Source organism: Caloenas nicobarica, chromosome 5, assembly GCF_036013445.1.
Source record: "Caloenas nicobarica isolate bCalNic1 chromosome 5, bCalNic1.hap1, whole genome shotgun sequence".
Classification (NCBI taxonomy): Eukaryota; Metazoa; Chordata; class Aves; order Columbiformes; family Columbidae; genus Caloenas; species Caloenas nicobarica.
In genome coordinates this window covers 48,575,148-48,598,408 of record NC_088249.1, presented here as the reverse complement: position 1 = coordinate 48,598,408, position 23,261 = coordinate 48,575,148, and the positions used below count along the sequence as shown (strand labels likewise).

Below are 23,261 nucleotides of genomic sequence, written 5' to 3'. Positions count from 1 at the left end.
CACCCCAAGCTTTCTATCCTATTCCAGTTTTGACTTGGAAGGCAGTCTTACTCAACATTTGGCAAGTGAACTTTGGATTAGTTGCTGTTAGTCTGTGTCTCCAGCTTGGCACAGAAAAGGCTAAGGAACTTGCCCAGTCCCCTCCACGCTGTTAAGTCCCCACCTACCCCAGTTCTATCTGAGTATGTTCCCCAGGAGTCTGATGTTTCCTGTGACATATTTGTTTCACATCCAGGTGCATACTAAAGTGAGTGTTGTGCTGTTCATCAGTGTTAACTTCGCTTTTTTGAAGTGAATTAAGTAATGGTAGAAAATGACAGGTGTACTTCACTGGAACTGAATTCCTCTACTTAGCCTCTTAATACGTTTTCCAAGAGCAAAAAATGTTTCCTTGCTAATGTCCCTAAGCCATAATAGGGAAAAGCTCACTTTTAGTGACTACAGGGCACGTGCAGTTTCCATAGCCTCTCTGTGAAGACTAATGAGGGTTCCGCTTCAGCATTAACAGTGCTGCTTGTAATGTGGATACCTTTCCTTCAGCAACAGTGCTGATGTAATAAATTAGCATACTGTAGACACAGTTACTAAATAAATCTCACACAAGCACATGGAGAGCTGGAGCTATGGTCATCTTAACCATTTACCGTGGAAAATACATGACTTAAACTGCATCAGTGCATAGATCCCAGTCTTACTCCATGCAGAACTGGAAAACATTTAACTTGTTTGTGGCCTCCTGAATTATCCAGAATACTTCATTTTCACATATGTATCAACGTATGTTTCAGCACATCTGGGTTCTCACTCCCCCTGTCCCCTCGCCTCCTGCAGCTTAGCAGCAGGTAGTGTACCTTGAGAGCCCACAGTTGTCTCCCTTTCCTTTGGTAACCACCACTTCCCTGACCTCCTTCTGCCTCTGGTTATATGAGGACTCGTTTTTGAAAAGGGTTTAAAGTTTTTCTGAGATCTGGGTGTAACCTATAAAAACATACTCCATGATTTCTGGTTTTGACATTTACCTTTAAAAGTATAAAATGTCTGTTACCCTGATAGGTTCATTTATCAAATTATTAAGGAATTGATAGCTGACATATTAGCAGGCATGTAGGATGATTGCTTAGTGTTGATAACAAGGGTGGGTGATTGTACATTGGTCCTGGAAGTTACTAATTATTTATCTGGGGATTGTACTCCTTGTTAGGAGCGGCTTGTTTATATGTACGCAGACCTTGCCTTATGACTTGTTTTGTTGAGTGTATATAACTAAAGTATAGATGGGATCAGCAAACTTGCTCCAGGTGACTGATCATGAGAAACAATTCCGATTTCTGTGAATTGAGATGTGTTTCTGAGACTTAAAACATTGCAGTGAATTGAGTGATTAAAAAAAAATTCCTTATTGTGTGCAAGTAGAAGGCAATGAAGAATGTGCAGATACATAGTGCTTTCTGAAAATCATATACTTCTACGATGTCTTAGATTGGTCATCAGAAACCAATAGTTTTCTGAAAATTCAGGTCTTTTTATCCTGTGAATTGCTATATCTTCTTTGACAACAGAAATTTAATTTCATTTTAAAAATGTAACACTAGCTTATCTTTTTTACTATTTTATTTTTGTATTCTAAACTTCATAATAATTATTCCTTTTTATTGCAGTGGGGTATCTGTAAACACTGTAATATTTTTACACAATTATTTTCCAGACCATAAGCCGAGCTTTCATGAATGGGAGCTCTGTTGAACATGTGATTGAGTTTGGGCTAGATTATCCTGAGGGAATGGCTGTAGACTGGATGGGAAAGAACCTCTACTGGGCAGATACTGGAACCAATCGCATTGAAGTAGCCCGCCTGGATGGACAGTATAGGCAGGTTCTTGTGTGGAAGGACTTGGACAACCCAAGGTCTCTGGCTCTTGATCCTACCAAAGGGTAAGGGGCAGTGTTGTTTTTCAAAGCTTTGTGTGCATGTTCTTGTACGTGACAAGTTAATTGGCAGTTTCTATAGCTCCATTTCTTCAGGGTCTTTGAAAAGACAATAAACGCTCCACAACCCTATGGGTTACAATGAAAAAATAAGAATTGTCACTCATATTTTTCTACCTTTGTCTAAAAAAGGAGTACTATAATACTGCACATAACCGCATGGGTTATCCCTTTTTTTTAAGAACTGAAAATAAATTTAGAAAAATCAAAGCATGCAGCTAAACACAATCTTACCTAGCTGATGTACTCTTTTTGTTCCACTTCTCGTTGCAGATACATGTACTGGACTGAATGGGGAGGTAAACCTAGGATTGTTCGAGCATATATGGATGGAACAAACAGCATCACTTTGGTAGATAAAGTGGGTCGTGCCAATGACCTCACTATTGATTATGCAGACCAAAGGCTATATTGGACTGACTTAGACACAAGCATGATTGAGTCATCAAATATGCTAGGTAATCCAGTGTTACATTACACTAGCCAGTACAGAAATATGCACTGACCATAGTAAAGCAATTGAATATTATGAAATTTGAATAATATAATTGATATTAAATCTGCACGTATATTTTTCTTATGAAAGGAAATGGAGAGTTAAATGTTTAAGGAGATCAAAAAACTTCCTAGATGAAAAAACGTATGATGATTTATAATGATGGTGAGATATGGTGTCACTTCTCTGTATTGATATGAAACTGCCTGTGTTTTATCAAAGCAGAGATGGCCTCTGAATTTCTCAAAGTGAGGACAATGTATAGGTTTACCACCCCTGACTTTTCAGTCTGGCCACTCATTTTCTTTTGAAGTGTTATCGTGCACCTTCAGACTAATTGTATTAGTTCAAAACCAAATACTGCTTGCATCTCCTACAGTCTGAAAGGTTGTGCAGCTACTTCTGCAGTGTATCATAACATGGTTTGTATACAACTTTACACATTTGCATATCTTCCATTGGAATTTTATTTATACATAAAAGGGGTGTGCTAAGATTTACTGAACTTTCACATTGATGTTGACATGATAACCGCATAATACAAGGGAGTTTTGTTTCCTGCAGCTCACATAGAGCTTTTGTATTGTCCAGATATTTTGTAAATATTAAATGGTCTTCAAGGTCTTCAAGCTGAGGCAGATAGGAGTTCTTTTTTGAGAAAACAGAGTTTATATAAGTTTCCAAATGCCACACAGTGAATCAATGATAGGATCAGAAATGGAATCCAGAATTTCCTGACCCAAAACCCTATCCATGGTCCATTTCCAAAGAGAGGCCTTTGTGACATGGGAATTAATGCCTCAGTGATTCCAATGTAAAAATCAAAGTTTATGTGGCAGAACATAGAGTATTTAAGCAAACTTTTACAAGATTGTTACAGCAATGCTGATTGATGACATACATAATTTTCCTGCAACTTTTTTTTTTTTTTTTTTTTTTAAATCTTTGAAAAACTATCACTAGAGTGAGATGTTTTTTAAAAGGCTTTATTGTGTATGCATATCTTCAGAGTATAGAGAATCTACTAAGCTCAGGAAAACAGAGAGAGCAGTTTTGGATTCTGAGGCTATCACTGATTTTGCATTTCTTGTATTTGTTGCTTTGGGTTGACAACTGCTGAATGGATGTTACTGTTTAGAAGTTGTGGTAAGACTGTTTCTTTATCTAGAGTGGGGTTTTTTCCATCTAGAGTGCATGATCTGTCAAAGCTGTCACTAAGCTTGTGCATTATACTTAGAGAAACAAAATAGCCAGAGGCAGGCTTGAACTAGAAACTGGTTATGGCATTGAGAAGAAACACAATATTGAAATCATCTGTGGTAAATTAAACTGGTTCTAAAGCTGAACCTACTGTTAACATTTATTTGTGGTAAGAAAGTAGAAGGATGAGCACTGAAGCTAACAATGTTATATGATGTCTTTTTAGTTAGCAGATTATAAAGACTCAGGCATCTAGCAAGTGGGCTTATTGGTTAAGGACATGATTAGACTTGGCCTGCGTTATGCAGTGCCAGTCTCTTTGCCAGGAGTGATCTGAATTGGTGTTGCTGATAGAAATGTCTTCCCCGCCAGCAATGAATAAAGCACTCTTAAAGTGGATGAATGAATGGTGTCCCAGCTTAATCTTGGGCATTATAAACATTACCCCACAGGGAAAAAATCACTGTTTGGGGAGATTTTCCTTCATGTGCCGACTATCAAAAGTCAATAAGACAGCATATCTGCTTCTTTCAAAAGAGCCTATCTCCTGAATTCATCACTGTGGTTGAGAATTGCTCTAAGTACCTGAGAGTGAGCAGGATATCTGTGCCTCTACCTTAGACACTTTAGATGCCTAAATGTAAGGAAGGTTGACTCTATACTTAGTTCTGGTGGTTATTGGGAAATGGCATTATGTTCTAGTTTTTGGGGTTTTCATTCCTTCTCCAGTCTTGGCCAAATGGGAGAGGACATGATGGAAAGTAGGGCAGAGGAAGAAATATGGTGTGTTCTGTAGAATGTAGCATTGGACGTTTGAGGCAGGAGATGATGCTGATGAAAGTGACATCTTCATTTGATGTAAAGTGGCAAAGATTCATAGAGGTTTATGCTTGAAAATGTTTAGGAAGGTGATTTACAGTAAGAATTCATCTACTTCAGTAGCGCATGTCTGGCAGAGGCCATCTAACACTCTAGAAGGTATTAAATCTATTATGAATGTTGCTAACTGAGCCACTGAGTGTGGGAGTATTGGGATTTCTGCCAAACAAATGGTTTCCTAATGTCTTGGGCTAGCTGTATGTTAAATTGCACTGCAAAATATTTGTGTTTCTTGAGTGAAACACCATAATTTATCATAGCTGTTTCTCTGTGAATCTCATGTTTGTTGTATGTTGTTGCTTTTGTGTATATTAATTGGGGTTTTTATTGGCCTAAGTGATTCCTGGAGCTGATAGTATTCTTGAATATATTTTCTAATATCTCTTTGGGATGATAAGCATGACACATATAGAGTAGTATTTATTTAAACAACAGTACACTGACAGTTTCAAATTGCTCTATCGGCAAGAGGGTATCAGTATAAGGTTTTTGAATGCAAGTGTTTAGGTTACCTCTTGAGCAGATACTGCTTAATAGTGAATCCCACGATGCTGACTCAGGAAATGAGGTTTTATTTTCAAAAGGGAAGGAAAAACTTTATTCAGTCACACTCTTCATTTCATTACTTGGGAATTGTTCTGTAGTTGATTATCTGTATTTTTGCAGGACAAGAACGAGAAATCATAGCAGATGATCTACCTCATCCATTTGGATTAACCCAATACAGTGACTACATCTACTGGACAGACTGGAATCTTCACAGCATAGAAAGAGCAGACAAGACCAGTGGGAAGAACAGGACACTTATTCAGGGCCATCTGGATTTTGTGATGGATATATTGGTCTTCCATTCTTCACGTCAGGATGGCTTGAATGATTGTGTGCAAAATAACGGCCACTGTGGTCACTTGTGCCTTGCCATACCAAATGGATTTAGGTGTGGCTGTGCTGCTCACTATACCTTGGATCCCAACAGCAGGAACTGTAGTTGTAAGCCTTTTTGTTTGCTGCTATATTCTTCAGTGCTTGTGGCTCCCAGGTGCTAATGATCCTTTTCAGTATAGAAAGTGAAGTCCATTTCAAGTCCATTTCAAAGGTTCTGGCTTTAAAGCTGATCGTTAAATAGGAGGACAGAGTATGGGGTTTTATATCCATGTTTGTGACATGAATTAGGGCTGAAGATTTTCCTAAGTAGTTTGTACAACATGCACATGCACTTAAAATTCAAATAGGTTTGCTTTCCCCCTGTATGTGATATTATAAGCCTGCCAGTTCACTGGTTATCCGATACGAATTTAGGTTTCAAGTGAAAATAGCAGATGAATAGAAAATGGACTGTCGACATTAAAAAAAAAAAAAAGCTTCAGACATCCTGACACAGTAGCATATAAAGAAATTTTAACTGGATGAAAGAATGGGTTTATGAAAGGCAAGTCCTGCTTAACTAACCTTCTATGACAAAGTAACCCACTTAGTGGATGAGGAAAAGGCTATAGATGTTGTTTACCTGGATTTTAGTAAAGCCTTTCCTTTGACACTGTTTCCCACAGCATTCTCCTGGAGAAACTGGCTGCTCATGACTTGGATAGGAGTACTCTTCACTGGGTAAAGAACTGGCTGGATGGCCAGGCGCAAAGAGTGAATGGAGTCAAATCCAGTTGGCGGCCAGTCACAAGTGGTGTTCTCCAGGGCTCAGTATTGGAGCCAGTTCTGTTTAATATCTTTATCAATTATCTGGATGAGGGGATCGAGTGTACCCTTAGTAAGTTTGCAGATGACATCAAGTTGGATGGGAGTGTCGATCTGTTTGAGGGTAGGAAGGCTCTACAGAGGGGTCTGGACAGGTTGGATCGATGGACTGAGGTAAATTGTGTGAGACTCAAAAAAGCTAAGTGCCGAGTCCTGCACTTGGATCACAACAACTCCATGCAACGCTACAGGCTTGGGGAAGAGTGGCTGGAAAGCTGCCCGGCGGAAAAGGACCTAGGGGTATTGATCGACAGATGGCTGAATATGAGCCAGCAGTGTGCCCAGGTGGCCAAGAAGGCCAACAGCATCCTGGCTTGTATCAGGAATAATGCAGCCAGCAGGACTAGGGAAGTGATTGTACCCCTCTTTGTGGCACTGGTTAGGCTGCACCTCGAATACTGTGTTCAGTTTTGGGTGCCTCACTACAAGAAAGACATTGAGGTGCTGGAGCACGTCCAAAGAAGGGCAACGAAGCTGGTGAAGGATCTAAAGAATAAGTCTTGTGAGGAACAGCTGAGGGAACTGGGGTGGTTTAGTCTTGAGAAAAGGAGGCTGAGGGCAGGAGCCCTTATTGCTCTTTACAGCTATCTGAAGGGAGGTTGTAGCGAGGTGGGTGTTGGTCAGTTCTCCCAAGCAGCAAGAGGAAATGGCCTCAAGTTGTACCAGGAGAGGTTTAAACTGGATATTAGGAAAAATTTCTTCACCAAAACAGTTGTAAAGCTTTGGAACAGGCTGCCCAGGGAAGTGGTGGAGTCACTATCCATGGAGGGATGTAAAAGACATATAGACATGACACTTAGAGACATGGTTTAGAGGTGGACTTGACAGGGCTAGGTTAACATTTGGACTCAATGATCTTAAAGGTCTGTTACAACCAAAATGATTCTATGCTAGTATAGGAAACCTGTGACTGCGTATTGCCCACTGTCAATAGTGTTGCTTAAACTCCCCATGGGGAACATAGTTATTTTAGAATATGAAAAGGAAATACTTTCTGAGTGAGGTTGTGCACATTTACCCTCCAGAACTACATAAAGAAACATTTTCAGCTTAATAGCAAAAATCTCTAATTATGAATTACCTTCATTTTCTTTGTGAATATAATTGTCTCTCTGGGATTTTGTCCTAAATATTCTTTGTCTACATGTGGTTGTATTTTTGACCATGTGAGTTGCATTTTCTTATGCATTCTGTTTTGGTTTGTTTCAGCCCCTGCCAGCTTCTTGTTGTTTAGTCAGAAATCTGCGATCAGCCGGATGATACCAGATGATCAGCAAAGTCCAGATATCATCCTGCCTATGCATGGTCTAAGGAACGTCAAGGCTATTGATTATGATCCCTTAGATAAATTGATCTATTGGGTAGATGGACGTCAGAATATTATAAAAAGAGCCAAAGATGATGGCACCCAGGCAAGTTTACCTGGTGTATATAGTTTTGTGTTGTTCTGTTTGTGTGCTTTGTGCTTGACTTTCTCCTTCCATCTCCTGCACCAAGGAATCGTTGGTTTCAACTTTACTCTTGCCAGCACTTACTCATGTGTATTATATTCATATGTGGAAATTACTGAAGACTTTTAGGATCGTGATTTTAATTTATACTCAAAGAAGTGTAATAGAATATAGTACATCACATGTATCTGAAACTATAAGCCTTGAATTGCAATCTTAAGCTAAGAATGGGCACTGAAGTAAGGCAGACTCACTATACTCAGGACAGAAAAATTGTATTCTAAAATCAATATTGCGTATGCCAACTGTGTGATAATATTGTCATAATTGTAAATCTCTCTCAAAATGAAAACCCTCAGCTATCCAGGCTGTAGTTAAACCCTGAGTGAATGTAGAGTTGACTGCTGTGCCAGATAGGGATAGGCTTATCCACCTGCTTAATTGTTTTACTGGGTTGGGAACATTGTTCTTTTGCACTAGTTACTAACACAACAGTGGAAAGAAGTATACTGTACTTCCAGGCTGTGTTATGTGTTAATATAGCTTAACTCGCCGGTCAAGATAACAGGTTCTTTAAGAACTATGGTTTGAATAAGAATATAAAGTTAAATAGAGAATGGGTAAGTTATATTTTCCTAGTTCTTGAGCAGTCGTGTCTAAACAACGTGACATGGTATCAATGGAAATGGACTGGTCTCTTCATGCATCTAGAGTCTTAGAGGTTTTACAGTTTCCTTTAAAGGAAGAAGTGACAATTTTTTGACCATTTGTTTTAAGATTGGGAGAAGGTATGTTGAGATGAGCAGCCAACTGGGTTGTGGATGAATTTCGAAGAAGTTTTGCGCTTGCTTTTTGCAGTTATGCTAGGTGCTAATTGTTGTAGTCTAGCTTCTCTTTGGTACTTGCTAAGTGTAAATTGCAATGGAGATTTGTTTGCTGTGTTTTCTTCTACCTTGGTCACACAGCTTTGAAGATGCAGGTCCCTTGCAGATTTTGACTTTCTTTTTCACTAACTATATTTACTTAGTTTTGCCAACGTGTGCTGTTTGCAGATGATGAATATGAGTGTCATACCTGGGTAATATTACCTTTGATTTCAGGAAAGAATGATTTCTAGGCGCACTGTCAAGACAAAATAGGGATAAAGCTTGATATAAAAATAAAAAAGCCTGTATATCACTATTGCAGAACTTGGAGGACTAAAACCAAATTGTGGAAATATAACTTTCACAAGAAATGCTGTGTTGGGTAATTCATTTGACTTAAGTTGAGCACAGAATGTTGTCTTCAGCTTTCTTGACCCATGTGAACTTTTTTATGTTTGGATTGAGAGCACCACATTAGGACACTTGAGGAAGCCACTGCTTTCCCCTCACCATTATCATGTCACAAGAAGCAGTCACCTTTGAAGGCTACTTTGATGTTGGGAGTCCTGCCAGCAGTATTGTTACCCCAATGGCACTGGGATTGGCTGTACACTAGTGAAGCCTGTGTAATGTTAAACAACAGAAAGATTATTTTTCTTTAGGGACTTTTTATATGCTCCAGTGCTCTTCACAGGAATAAAGTATTGAAGTCTCTGTTAGTATTCAACATAGAGTTAAAAAGCATAGTAAATAATATGTTAGTTGGATTAGGAGGGGTCTGGGGTAATGATTCCAGGAACTTGGCAATAATGTGAAGTTTTATAAGGTTTGTCATAAAGACATGAGGGTGAAAACAAGGTAATGTTGTTAGTATGGGTGTGAGGCAGAGCTGTAGCCATTTGACATGTAAGCGAACAGAACCCAGTTTCATTAAAAGATTTTAGTTTTTAAGATATGCCAGGACTTAAAGAAAATAAATATCTACTACACCACAAAAAATAAAGTAAGGAGATTTTGGAAATAGAGATTTGTTCAGTTAATTGTATAACAGTGCAGGTCTGGCCAGAAGGCTGTCGTGTTTCTTGCATTGTTTCATTCAAGATTTTTCTATGCATAAACATTCAATATTGTTTTCTTCCATCTCCTGCTAATTAATTCTACTATAGGAGGCCCCACAACTGCTTTCTGGGGAGTTTCGCATAATCTTACAACAAATTTTCTACAGATGTTGTTCCTCTAATCCACAGTTTGAATCAAATCTTTTTTTCTTAAGCTTTATCACATTTCTTGTATCTGTTATTTCCTTGTGGGTGGTTTTAGGTGTTTCTGGACTATCAGGTAGGTAGACGATGTTTCTGTGCAATCAGTGTTCTTCAGTCAGTAATCAGAATAATTACTGGAAATTGTTCCCCATATGTTGTCTTTCAGCCTTTCACTGTCATGAGTACTCCAAACCAAAGTCAGAACCCAGAGAAGCAGCCACATGACCTTAGCATCGATATATACAGCCATACCTTGTACTGGACCTGTGAGGCCACAAACTCAATCAATGTCCACAGGCTGAATGGCGAGTCAATTGGGATGGTGCTGCGAGGGGATCATGACAAGCCCAGAGCCATTGTAGTGAATGCAGAGCGAGGGTGAGATTCTTTTATGTACCTTGTACAGAGCTCTCTTGGAATGTATGTCAGCTGTGTGTGTGGCTTTTAAAGGTATCCACCTTTCTCTTACTGTTCTCTCCTTTGCTGCCTCCTCTGGTGTACTGACTTAGATGTTCACACAGCCTTGCAGTTGGTTGTAGTGAGGAACTAACCCAGGTGGGAACAGCAAAGCAAAACAATCTTGTCCTGTTTGCTGTGTGAGTGCACAGCCCTGCCACCTAATGGGAAAAACAGGAGAGTTTTGTTCATCATAAAATAAATGTTTCCAGAAAAAAAATGGGATCTCTCATATGATACAACTATCCCTGCTTATGTAATAGCAGCAAGTTAAACAAACAAACAAACAAAACCCTTATGTTCTATACTTTTTAAAGTTAGTTCTGCCTTGATGCGTATCTCAGAAAACTTCTGAAACGAATTGAACCAGGTAGCATGCAGTGATTTCCCACAGGAAGAAAATGTGTTGTTTTGCTGCAAAGCAGTTTTGGTTAGATTCAGCAGACCTCATCTCCACCTCAGGTGGTTAGTACCTTAATTCTTAGGGGTCAAAGATGGTCCTTTACTATTCTCTTTAATAAGTTAGATGCTTAAATTGCAATTTACTACTAAATGGCTTAGCATGTGCTTGGCAGACTTTGAATGACAATATTTCATAACTGTGTGGATACGGTAATACCCAGAGAGTCTATCTTGAGCATTTATAGGATTGGTATTTTACACAATACTCAGTGTACTCTGCACAGTTCAAAAGCTAGTGTGGGGAGTAGGCAATTAGAGGAAAGATTTTACTCTTATTGGGACTAAGTCACTTGGACATAGTTTGTATCTATAAAAGCTTATCTGCTTTCTCAATTAAAATGGGTGTTTGGGTTTGTTATCTCTAAAACTCTGAACTTCCCTATGCAGGGGGAGGACAGAGACTTCTTCTGTTTGCATCTGAACTGGCTTAGGCAGATACAAAGAATTCATGGAAATAAGACATCAGGAACATGCCATCCTCAGTTCCTCTTCCTTCTGTGATATTTGCTTCTCTCACATTTGATAGGAACTTCTGCTTGCTGAGAAGGAAGGCAGCCCAGAAGGAGAGGAGGTGACAGTTAATGCTTTTTGTCAGAAAGAGGTGCTGGGCTTTGATTCACAGATGGGGACAGCTTTACCCAAGGATGGTTGCAGAAAATCCGTGCTAGTCTCTTACAAGCACCACCTCCTCTGCAGGAACAGTGCAGTAGTGCTGAGTACTGAAGCATTTTGTGACTTGGTGTATTAAGGAAAAATGCCTTTAATTTCAGGCTGTTTCAATATGCCAGTTAACAAATGTTTGGGGTTCTGCAGCTGACAGATCTGGGCCTTTGCAGCTGTGAGCAACAGTCACTGTAGTCGTCCCTGTGTAAACCATTCCCACTTACAACATAGAACCTATATGCAAAGGTGAGTTGCCTCCCTTCTGAAGCTCTCAGTTAAGCACCTGGTTTCTTTGTTCTCAGGTACATGTACTTCACCAACATGCAAGATCGAGCTCCCAAGATTGAGCGTGCAGCCCTTGATGGCACAGAGAGAGAAGTGCTTTTTACAACTGGGTTGATCCGACCAGTGGCACTGGTGATTGACAACAAACTTGGAAAGCTTTTCTGGGTGGATGCAGATCTGAAGCGCATCGAAAGCTGTGACTTGTCAGGTATGTGGTAGCAGTTAAATGTTTGGAGCAGAGTGTGTGTATGTATAGGACATTATTCCCTCTTTGATGCTGACCGCAGTAAATTTTATCTCTGCTGTTTCCAGTTCTGTGTAGGCAGTCGCAGATAACTATTGCTTGTGGGCTCCCATCTTTGATCTGATTGTGTTAAACATGTCTGTAATGATTGCCACCCTCCAAGAGACCCATTTGACTTTTGGTATGTTCCAAAAGCAACTTTTGCAAGATCAGATTTAAATAGGTGTTGCCAGTCATGGAACCTCTAAATCACCTCCCCTGTGCCCTTTTTTTCGTTAGGGTTTGAAAAGTTTGCATAACTCTTCAATTTTTCCTTCTCTGGAGTTTACATCTTAGTAAATCAAGGTAGCTTGAAAAAACAGAAGGAAGGGGAATGGCTTTTTTCTAAGGTGGATGATAAGGCAGCTCATCTGGAATACCCGTGTTGCAAAACAGTGGAGAGATGTCAATTAATTGCATTTTTCCCACATTAGTAAAATAAAACATTACTCCACGCTCATAGCAAGAGCACCACATGGATCTTAGAGACTGCTATTCATCATTGACTTTTAAAAGCACTTGATAGTGCTGAAGAAGTGGAGAAATGGGCTTGCTTATCTGGTGAGCAAGTATAGCACAGAGGATCCAATGGCCCTACTTTCTGACTCATGATTTGGTCTCTCAAGAAATGAAATCCCAAAGGAAGCACAGAGAAAAGTGAACTAGTGTGAGGGAGTAAAAGCTGGGCTGTTGTAGTGATTGGCACCTGCCCTAACAGGCTGATTCTCCATTTTTTGGCGGCTCTTCTCTTTTTGCCATGTAGTCACATCCTTCCCTTGTGTTGTAGTGGGGCAACAAACTGGAACAGGAGAAAATTGTTCACTTTTTTACAAGGACAGTTCACTTTTGAGCACCTAAAACTGACTCACAGTTGGACTCGTGTTTGCCAGGGAAGATACAAAAACATGAAGCTGGAGCTGTGAAGGTAAAGCCGCCCATGTCTTTCATCAGTTAGGAAGCTGGATGGGGGAGTATTGTCAAACTGCCTGTGTAGCCACAAAATGTCCAATCCAGGATAGGTGTCAGAGGGCTTGATTTGTGCAAAAACCCATGTTTGAGAAGTAAAGGTTGACAGAATAGGACATGTAACACAAAATGCATCAGAGATACTGAGAGGCTTTTGTCTAGTGATGAAAGGATAAGTTCTGTAGGAGGAAATCCAAAAGTAAAAGGACAAGATGGAAAAGCAGCATATCACGCAGATATTGTGGCTGAAGTGGTATCTACAAACGCAAGGGCTAGAGAAGAGGCAACAAAAAGAATTATGTGGAAATCATATGGTTTAGGAGAGGGGCTATGTACCAGGGAGAAGTTAATGGATTGAGAAGGGAAGACAGGATCAATACCTGGTGCTGCTACTGATAAAAAGGTGGCCCCCCATGTAAGAGGAAGCCATATTACTTAATGAAACTGTAGCTAGTGAACCTAGCCATGTGTAGGTTGTCTGTTTGTGTGTACATAAGCTTTCTTTTTTCCCCTTTGATTTAGCACACATGCAAGGTTGAGTCACAGCTAGCAGATGGGGCTGGGAAGGGGGCAGGTTTTTCTTGCTTGTCATGTTACAGATTGGAAGATGTAGACTGTGACCTCGCACAGTACAGCATGAAATGCAGAGGAGTCTGTTTAATTATTGTTTTAGATCTAAGTCTTGAATGAATAAGACCTGACAATAAGACTTAGGTAAACTGATACATGAATAAATCAGCAACTAGACCATCACACGCTGGTAGTTGTATCCTGGGATTGCAGCTTCCTTTGTACACATTCTTCATTTTCATGCCATTAAAACTCCCTGTAAGCGTATTTTTGCATACTGGGTATATATTTTAATCCAATTATTTGGATCTTTTTACAGGGAAAACTAAACTTTCTGTAGTTAATATTGAACCAAAGCTTTTAGTGCACATATATTTGATGGGCCACAGCTAAAGAGTCAAACCCTGTAGGTAAGATAAAATCAAGGGAAAGCTACAGGATTAAAAGAAAGCAATTTTTATTAACTAGAGGACATGTATAATATAGCCAGAAAATGATGGTTGTATTTGTTGCAGCTGAGATCAGTGTAATTTGATTCAGTGAGCTACTGATTTTTTAAATAACGACATATTTTTATTTTAAAATAATTTTGCAGTTTTGCATCACAGCTTCAGAAAAAATTTGACAGCCAAAGTTATGTTGGCTTGAATTAGTTCCTCTAAAAACTATTTTCTGAGCAAAACACTTTGAAATGGGCATATATTAGCAAAAGGATTTTAGTATAAACTGAGGCTGCTGAATAAATTTGACTTGCTTTGTTTTCAATTGGACTTTAAATAGAGGAGTTATGTGTCTTGCCTTCTTCATGTTCTTTACATTTTATTATTGATTTCCATCTTGTAAAGACTACACATCTGTTTCATTCTGGGAATCAAACTGATTACTATGGAAATCTGACACTTCTTTATTTGCAACATGTTTTGTCTTCTTTATTCTAACCATATATGTTGAAAATATCTTTTTATTTATTCAGATCAAGTTTTTCATTTTGATCATTCTTCTAAACAACAATTTAATTATATCATCCAGTGCTGTAGGTGCCCTTTGCTTCTCCTTTTAAAATTATTAATTAATAATTTGAACTATCATTTACTTAAGATCAAATCCAATGTAATTATAGTATAGATTAATCACCTTATCTAGTGCTACCTCCAGGAGCTTCCCAAATCACCAGTGTTCAGCTTTTTGCATATGAGGGAGAAAAACGATGATGCTTGATGTACGCCCCTGTAAACCATTAAATGCAGTGTGTTCTAGGACTGGATTGGTAGGCTGTCCAAACAGGCTAGGATTGTAGCAGGAATGCTAGCTTGTAAATGTCACCTGACACCTCATATATTCATGATTTCAGGATGCCTTCAGGATATCCTTCAGGAAACCAGCTTGCCTTTTATTTCTAAAGGGATGAGCAATTTAGTACTTAAAAAGTCATGAAGGCAGAAGTTGTTTTCTTTATAGCGAGTTGAAATGAGGCTTTCCTATTCTTGTGGTATCTTGAATGCAGCTGAAAATTGTGCTTTTGGGTCAAAATATGAGACTTAATCTGACAAAAGGACTTGTCTTTGAAAATCCAATGACACTGAAGTTCATAGGGGCCAAAGGCGCTCGGCAGGTTGCAGGGCAAATGAACAAAGAGCCCCATGCTTTGATAATTGAGAACCTTCTTCTGTCAAAATGTTTCCTAGTATTTCTAAATTTTAAGATGTGTTTTGGAGAAGACAAAGAACATCTCAGGAACTGCACTGCTAGAGAGTAGTACTAAGGGTCAGGTTTAGTGCCCATGTAGTAGAATTAGTGCAGGTGCATCCATTCTGTTCTTTTATTCTGCCCAAGAGTAAAATTCCATGGTACTTGGAAGGTGCATACAATAATAGATATATCAGATTACAGGACTCTACTGTCACATATAGTTCATACATGTTTCTTCTGAAAATGGAATGAAACAAAGATGTCTTCCTCATTGGTTTGGAAACAAAAGAAATTCAGCACTAAAGAACTAAAACTCGAAGTCCAAGAATTTCTGATCTCTGTACAACTAAATTACATTCGCATGCATGCTGTTTGTCCTGACAGTCAAGCAAGAGTCATTGCAGGTGGTAATTTTATGTGCCAAACTAATAGAATCTGTAATTGAAATATATGTTACGTTCTTGTGCTTGGCTGAGCTCTACATAATTTCTGCAGCAAAACAGTGGAATCCTGTGCTCATAGCATTTTATTATGTATCCAGATTCTGTAATCTCGTTTTGTGTAGATATTCAAAACTTTTATTTTTTAAGTGCAAGCAGACATAAGGTCTTCATTCCAAAATGAAATACAAGAGCAGAAGCAGCAAGATTTTGTTTTGATTAATTTTAAAAAACACATATATCCAGTATACATAGGCATACGCAGCCTCAAAATGGTTTATGTGAATTAACAGAATAATTTGGAATCTTTTTTTTACCCTAGACAAGCATAACAAAAGCAACAATTAAAGGCCACTAAGTGTAGGACAGTACGCAGTAGAAGACTGCAAGCAATTAAAGCTAAAAGCAGTCATAAATGCATTTTTATTTATCCTGATTTTTACACAGTGGCTGAGAGCAGATTTTGACATATTTCTGTGGAGCAGAAAATCTGAGCATTTGATAGTGTTCTGTTTAAGGGCATACTGAATTAGTTGGAGTTTTGGTTTTCTGGTTGGTTACTGAGGAAAAAAGAGAAAGTGAAGAAAGAAGTGTGACTGTTAGAATGTGAGCTTTTCTTTTGTGATCATATCTCTGGTGGTTGTGATATAGCATATGACAGGGTTTATTTCCCTGTTGCTTTGCATGATGTATGTTTTACCTGAGTAATGGCAGTGAAGCTAATTGGTAGTATTTCATGCTTGCTTGTAGATTCCAACAAAGTGTACTGCTCAGTGTGTGAATGTATTGTAAAAATTTTGGCCCAAGAGTTGAGTCTTTATTGGTGACACAGGCTTTTAGAGATTGCACACAGTTACACATAACAGAGCGTGTTAACATGAGGCTGATCATGGCTGGCTGACCAGCCAGTATATGCAAGGATGAGCTGTGTTTCACATTGTATCTGCTTGCTCTGGTGACATGGCAACTGGTTGTATTCACCTGAGATAAGGCTGAACAAGCAGAGCCTTCCTCTGCATAGACAAATGAAGCCGATGACTTTACAGCTAACTATTTTCAATGTTGGGTTTGGTTGGGGTTTTTTTAATAAATTAGTTAAAAGTCAACTAGTGTAAAACTAGCCTTTTTTTTGTTTAACTCAGGTGCTAACCGCGTGACCCTGGAGGACTCCAACATCCTTCAGCCAATGGGACTCACTGTGCTGGGGAATCACTTGTATTGGATTGATCGTCAGCAACAGATGATTGAGAGAGTGGAGAAAATAAATGGGTACAAAAGGACTAGAATTCAAGGCCGAATTGCTCACCTAACAGGCATTCATGCTGTGGAAGAGCTTGATATGGAGGAATTCTGTGAGTTTATTTCAATACCTGTAATGTCTCTCACTCTTGGTCACTCTCAAAATCCTCATCCAGCTGAATATTGTAAGCCACGGAGTGCTTTCAACTTAAACAATCAGATCCTAGAAGAGATGGAGAAACAAGTTCCTCTTTCTTGTCCAGAGGAGTATTTCTGCACAGCTAGAATATGTGATTTCATGGCACTTAGTTACTTGCCTTATACAAGCTCACATGATACGGAATTTACTCTAAAGGCTACTTATAATTATGGTTGTTATTTTTTAAGTACAACCAAGTGATAAGATTTGGAAAACCTTTAAAATGAAATAAAATAATTGTACTTGCCTTTTCTCTGCGGGTTTTAGACCCCTCTGTAACGCATGACTGGTTTGTCTTAGCACAATCGATGATGTAAAAGCCTCCAGTGAGGGAGGGAGAACTGGCAGGACGCTCCTACAGTGAGCTATCCTAGGTCTAGGTGCGACCTTCTCAAGTCTGCCTTCTCATTCCTCTTCACCTGAGCTTCCAAATTCTTTTTAGAAGTCCTTTAAAGGTCTCCATATCACTGTGACTGGGAGAAATGTAGTCCTCATGAAGTAGTAAATCGGCTTTTGAGCACTGAACTGAAAAATCCTGCATTTAGCTTCCTGTTAATTTGTAGTGCAATTTTGGTTACTCAAACAGAAGTGGTTCACAAGTGGTTTTGTGAGTTTGCCCTAGCTATGAGTGGTTATGATTTCTTTTATGCTCTCTAATATACTTTTTTGTGTGTTTTTTCCAGCTGTCCATCCATGTTCTCGTGACAATGGTGGGTGTTCGCACATCTGCATTGCCAAAGGGGATGGGACTCCAAGATGTTCATGTCCTGAGCACCTTGTGCTTCTACAAAATCTCTTAACATGTGGAGGTGAGTTTTGTTTAACAGTACTGCTAAGCAGTTTACATCAGAAGAGATGGGGGTTGAGGTTGCATTCCAATCCAAAATGTGGATTTACACACAGTGTTTTGTTATACATGGTGTGTTGCATCATGTGTTAAATTGACCTTTGATTCTTCTACCAACTGTTTTTTGCTTCAGTTTTTGGACATATGTGACTTTTCATTGTGAGCAGAATATTCTCGTTTGACCTTAAAATATTTGCATCTTCTACTGACATTTTTATAATTGTATGATGTGACAGGTTGGTGCTTCAAACAAATGCTTACAAGATGTTGTCGCATCAACCTGTGATGACCTAGCAGCAGAAACTGCATATGATTCCCACAGTGTCATACTCCAGTCTTTTAAATGAATTTGGCCTCATAACACAAAACACTGTACTGTCTAGTTATGAAATGTAGGCCAAAAGCTCTATTGCAATCCTTTTTCCACATGGTAGACTTTTTCTTTGGACTTCCCTTTCACAGTCCCAGGATTTCTGAAAATTGTTATGTTACACTTGCAGAGGGGATTAAAAACAAAACAAATAAAACATTGTTTCTTTTTGGAAAGCATCATATCTTAAATGTTTGGCTCTGTTGGTCCACTTATTTTTATGTATTCATTTTCTATGGATATCATTTTCTGGCTGAACTCTGACCTCCCATGGGACAGTCATGTCCATTATAGACTGTTTTCTTTCCCATGACCACAGCAGGCTATGTGGTTTTAGGGTAGTGGTGGTTACATCTGCAGGAACAGGGGAAATCAATCTGTTTATATTTCTTGTACTGTTGTTGCACAACATGGCCATAAGAGCTTCTTACTTCCTCTTTTGATGTCTTCAGCTATAAATCTTAAAATCAAGGGGCCTCCACATCAGTGGCCATATCAGGGGTTTTTTATTCTAATCCTTCACTAAACCTGCAACAACTTTTTAATGTATCTTGTCTGCCGTAGTAGCAGCCAATAGCCACTATTTCAAAATAAATTAATAGCAATTTTAGCTGGAGAACATTTGTCCATGTAACCTTATGAATGCTCTTGACAAGACAAGCTTATGCCTACCAAGTGCAACCATAATGCAACATTAAATGTGCCTCTAAATGGAGAAGTAGTAATCTGTCTGTTGAATTATCTAAACAGCACACTTAATAAAAATCTAATTCAAAAATTGTATTGATGTGTGTATCCAGTGTCTTTATCTTACCTATAGCTGTCAGGTCACTGGCTGCATTTGTAATTCTCATATTGCTACACCAAATAATCATAAATCAGAAACTTAAATATCATAACATTTTCAAAAATCAACTGCATTTGGATTTTTATTTGTATGTTGTTTTTCAAGCTCTTGATTATACTTGAGTCTTGTTCTTGAACATTTCTCCCTAGTGAAGGAAGGACAGCAGCACTTTGAAAATGGTTTGCATGTATTTGCATAGCTGTAGGATCAGTAACATCACCCTCAGGAGAAAAATACTCATACAAAAGTGTTGTCATTAGTTACAACTGAGAAGCTTTCCTTTTGCTGGGTTCTTTGTGAAGTCCATTCCTGAGCCTGAATGTTAAAACCTCATTAGGTTTCCAGGGGAGTATTACCATCCAGTGTCAGAGCACACCTCCAGCTTGCTCAATGTTGTTGTCTTAGACAGGGTACGATGTGGTACCCTGTTAATCCTAGTGGTAAAGCATCTACTTAGAGTATTAGCTGGCAACAGCAAATCCGGGGACTAATGACTGTTAACTGTCTTAATTAGGTCACAGGGATTTGACACAACTACTTTGGAAATTAGTGGAAATGTATCTGTTCACTGCAGCAGTGTTTTGAGATGGTCCCCTCATTTTGAACATAGCTAACTGGTGCTGATAACAACTGAAGGGACTTATATAATATGTCAACCGTTTCTTTCATTGATACTAATGGTGAAAAGGTGTGTGCTAATTTGCTTTATATAAGAATTTGGGACATTTTTTGCAATAGATTCTTGATCTGGAATGCCTTTGTCTTTTGACATTCTGAAGAAAGCAACTATGAATGCCTTATTACAGGATAATTGTTGCATCTCTACATGAGGTTGTAGCTGCTGCTTAATGCTATCAGTGTGTGATTGCAACTTGAGTAACAGTATGGATGTGGAATGCATTGATGCCAGAATCTTGGGGTCCATTAAAGGTCAAATTTGAAGGGAAGTCCCAGCTTTCTTCAGTCCAACAAACGTAAAAATGGCTGTGCAAAAGGTCCAGTGTTCTGTCTCTGACTGTAGTGAAAGAATGTGAGATCAGGGCAGGCCTACAGAGCTCCTCAGACTGCTGTCTGAACATCCACTGACCTGCAGCCCAGAAACTTTCCAGAGGACTTAGCTTGATATTTAACAGGCCTTTACAGATATTTTTTTCTCCATTCATGTTTTTCAATTAATATCTGACTTGGAAATTTGTTTGCAGAGAAACCACTGGAAAAATAGAGGAACAGATATTGTAGAAGCAGATGTTATATGTTTTAGGTGTATCCATTGCCAAGTAACTCCCTGTGCCAGAATTTTTATGAAGATTTGTTCCAGGCTAATATAATTGCAGGGATTAGAATTGTGGGGAATATTGTTTGCAATCAGAAATTGAGTATTCATTTGAAGTTATGTGTATGACAGTGCCTTCCAAAAAGTAGTAGTTCCTTTCCTTAATTCAGTGCTTGCCTGCTAGAGCAAGCTTCTCTAATTGGCATGCATACAGTTTTTGTTAGGAAGTTGGCAAAATTTCATTCCCTGTGCAAAATCATGTTTTCCTCTATGCCGGAATCTTAAGATTGTCACAGAACTTCAGTCCAGGCATCCGTGTGTTTTTTTTGAAAATGTCTGTCACATTTTTACTGTTGTAAGGGCTGAAATTGAATATATAAATGTGATTTGTTTTCCCTTTTTCCAGAACCCCCAACTTGTTCCCCCGACCAGTTTACCTGTGCAACTGGAGAGATTGACTGCATCCCAATGGCATGGCGTTGTGATGGATTTCCAGAGTGTGATGACCAGAGCGATGAAGATAACTGCCCCATATGCTCTGCATCGCAGTACCAGTGTGAGAAAGGACAGTGTATCGATGCACACTTACGGTGTAATGGAGAAATTGACTGCCAAGATAAATCTGATGAAGCAGATTGTGATAGTAAGATTAATTTTCCTGAACTCTTGGTTATATATACATATATATATGATTTTTAGTTTCAAATGGGATAAAACAGCCTTAACCATAAGCCTAACTTAGCTATCCACTGACTCTGTATTTCCCTCTTCCTTACTTCGTTGTTCAAATTAAACTTTTCTATAGCTACATAAGTTGCTGACCATGTAACTATAGATGTGGGGGTGATTGGGGAAAGTATCTTTAATCCATATTTAGAACGAAAATAGAAAAGAAACTGGCAGAACTTACCACATGCTTTTTTTTCCCCCTGCATAATTACCATTTTGGTTTGCATTGTTTCCATGGTGTCCACTTCACCTTTGGACGGTGGTCACTGCAATGTGCCACAGGGAGGAAGAGATGGACTTAATCCTGTGGCTGCAATGGCTGTTCTGAGAGTTCACTCGTAGCAAGCTGATGCTTATAATCCTGGGTGTACATTTCTATGAGAAATCTGTGGAACGACATCCAAGGAACTCCTGCTGCTGCAGCTGCTTTGTATGCAGTCAGCCTTAGGATCTGAGTCAAAGAGAGAAGCATGGATGGGTGCAATTGATCATCCTTTCATTGCTGGGACAACTTGCATATTCTGTGTCTAGTATTAAGGCATAGCTGAAACAGACACCTGACTATGATCTGACACCAAGGCTTCTTATTGCTGTACAAAATTTCAGGAGCCTCTAGGCTCTAGGAGGCTCTTGCCTCAAGCCTCAAGACCCTTGTCTCTACCCACTCAGTAGCTAACCATTGACACTGGGCCAGCAGAGTAGATTTTTGTGGACATTTCAATGAACAATTTTGTGGATTTGCAATGTCTTCTGTAACTCTAAGCCTGGACAACAGAACACCAGTACCTTCTTTGCAAATAAGAAGAGGATCAACCATGTCTGAGTTCCTGTCTTTCTTGTGGGAGGTGGTACTTACTACCTCTGCTGCTTCATCAAGAGGCTCTGCTTTGTCCACTGTGGAGCCTGTATGCAGTGTAACAGTGCCATTACCCACGCACAGAGTCAAAGTGAAATGTGCATTTGGTCATCTCCCTGTGAAATAGTAGGCCCTGCTAAGCAAACTTAAACCAATGTTCCTGGCACCATATGAACTGTAGGCATCTGCCTTGCCCTGCACAGCTGCCTTGCGGGCACAGATGAGCTTTACCATCTGGTCTAGAATAGTTGAAGACATGTTTCTTCAGAGGTTGAATGCTCAGTGGTTGTATGCCTAGTCCTCTGCAAGCACTTGGGCCACCCAAGACTAGACTTCTGTCCAGGATGCTATCTGACACATCCCTAGAAAGCCTATGAACATACTCAGTGTCCAGGGTTAGACTGAGAGAGATGTGGCAAACGTGACCTCTGTAGTCCTCAGGAATCTTTACAGGCCACGGCCTGAGTGGGTTCTTAACAAAAATAAAACCAATAGGCCTTTCTCATCCCTTAGTGTGTATCAGCCTATAATCCATTGTTTGGGGAAGGGAAGGCAGCATATAGTACATTCTCGTTCTTTAGATGAGGTTTATTAAGGTGGCAAGGCTAACTGGGTTTAACAGAACTTTTCTACTATACCTCATGCATCAGAGGAATTGCCTTCTGGTCAGAGCAGTGATAATCAGTGCCTTTCCATGGGTCTGAGTTCAGTGCCTTGATTCTATCAGAAGCTACTTCTCTTGTGCTCTGGTTTCCCAAGGCATGCTTTTGGAGAGTTAAATCTGAAGCATTGGCACAGGGGTTGCAGACTATGACTGGAAGTGGCCGAAGAAATGTCTCTGGATAGGTTTGTGGTTCTTGTCCCACGTCTTCAAGACTGTGGCTTTCATCTTCTTGAATTTAGTGCGGCTTTGCTAGCTGGCCCTCTCATACCAAGTGAAAGTCACAGGGTTAACAGTCTCTTGATACTGCATCTGGATTACCATGCCACTGAAGAAACTTCTGTACAACACGAGTTCAGTGCTCCAACTTCTCTATTGCTGGATCAAGAAGAAACAAGGAGTCCCACTGTGGAATAATTACTGAGGGGGCAAGTTATTGAAACTAATTATCAAGGATACACTTATTGAGAATAAAGCTATATCCACATCTTCAGCATATAAGGCAGCTGCTTGGTGGGGAAGAGTGGTTTCAGCTCC

General features: G+C 39.4%; 1 protein-coding gene across 3 annotated transcripts in view; it reads left to right on the top strand.

The window, feature by feature from the left end:
- The window catches only part of LRP5 (LDL receptor related protein 5), a 186,455-nt gene that overhangs the window by 142,016 nt on the left and 21,178 nt on the right, over positions 1-23,261 (top strand). For all 3 annotated transcript variants that reach the window (XM_065635179.1, XM_065635180.1, XM_065635183.1), the window contains 9 exons: positions 1,706-1,932; positions 2,260-2,444; positions 5,228-5,551; positions 7,520-7,722; positions 10,056-10,267; positions 11,773-11,963; positions 16,846-17,055; positions 17,825-17,950; positions 20,885-21,121. In XM_065635179.1, the coding sequence (XP_065491251.1) occupies positions 1,706-1,932; positions 2,260-2,444; positions 5,228-5,551; positions 7,520-7,722; positions 10,056-10,267; positions 11,773-11,963; positions 16,846-17,055; positions 17,825-17,950; positions 20,885-21,121 (1,915 nt within the window). The remainder of the gene's footprint in view (positions 1-1,705; positions 1,933-2,259; positions 2,445-5,227; positions 5,552-7,519; positions 7,723-10,055; positions 10,268-11,772; positions 11,964-16,845; positions 17,056-17,824; positions 17,951-20,884; positions 21,122-23,261) is intronic.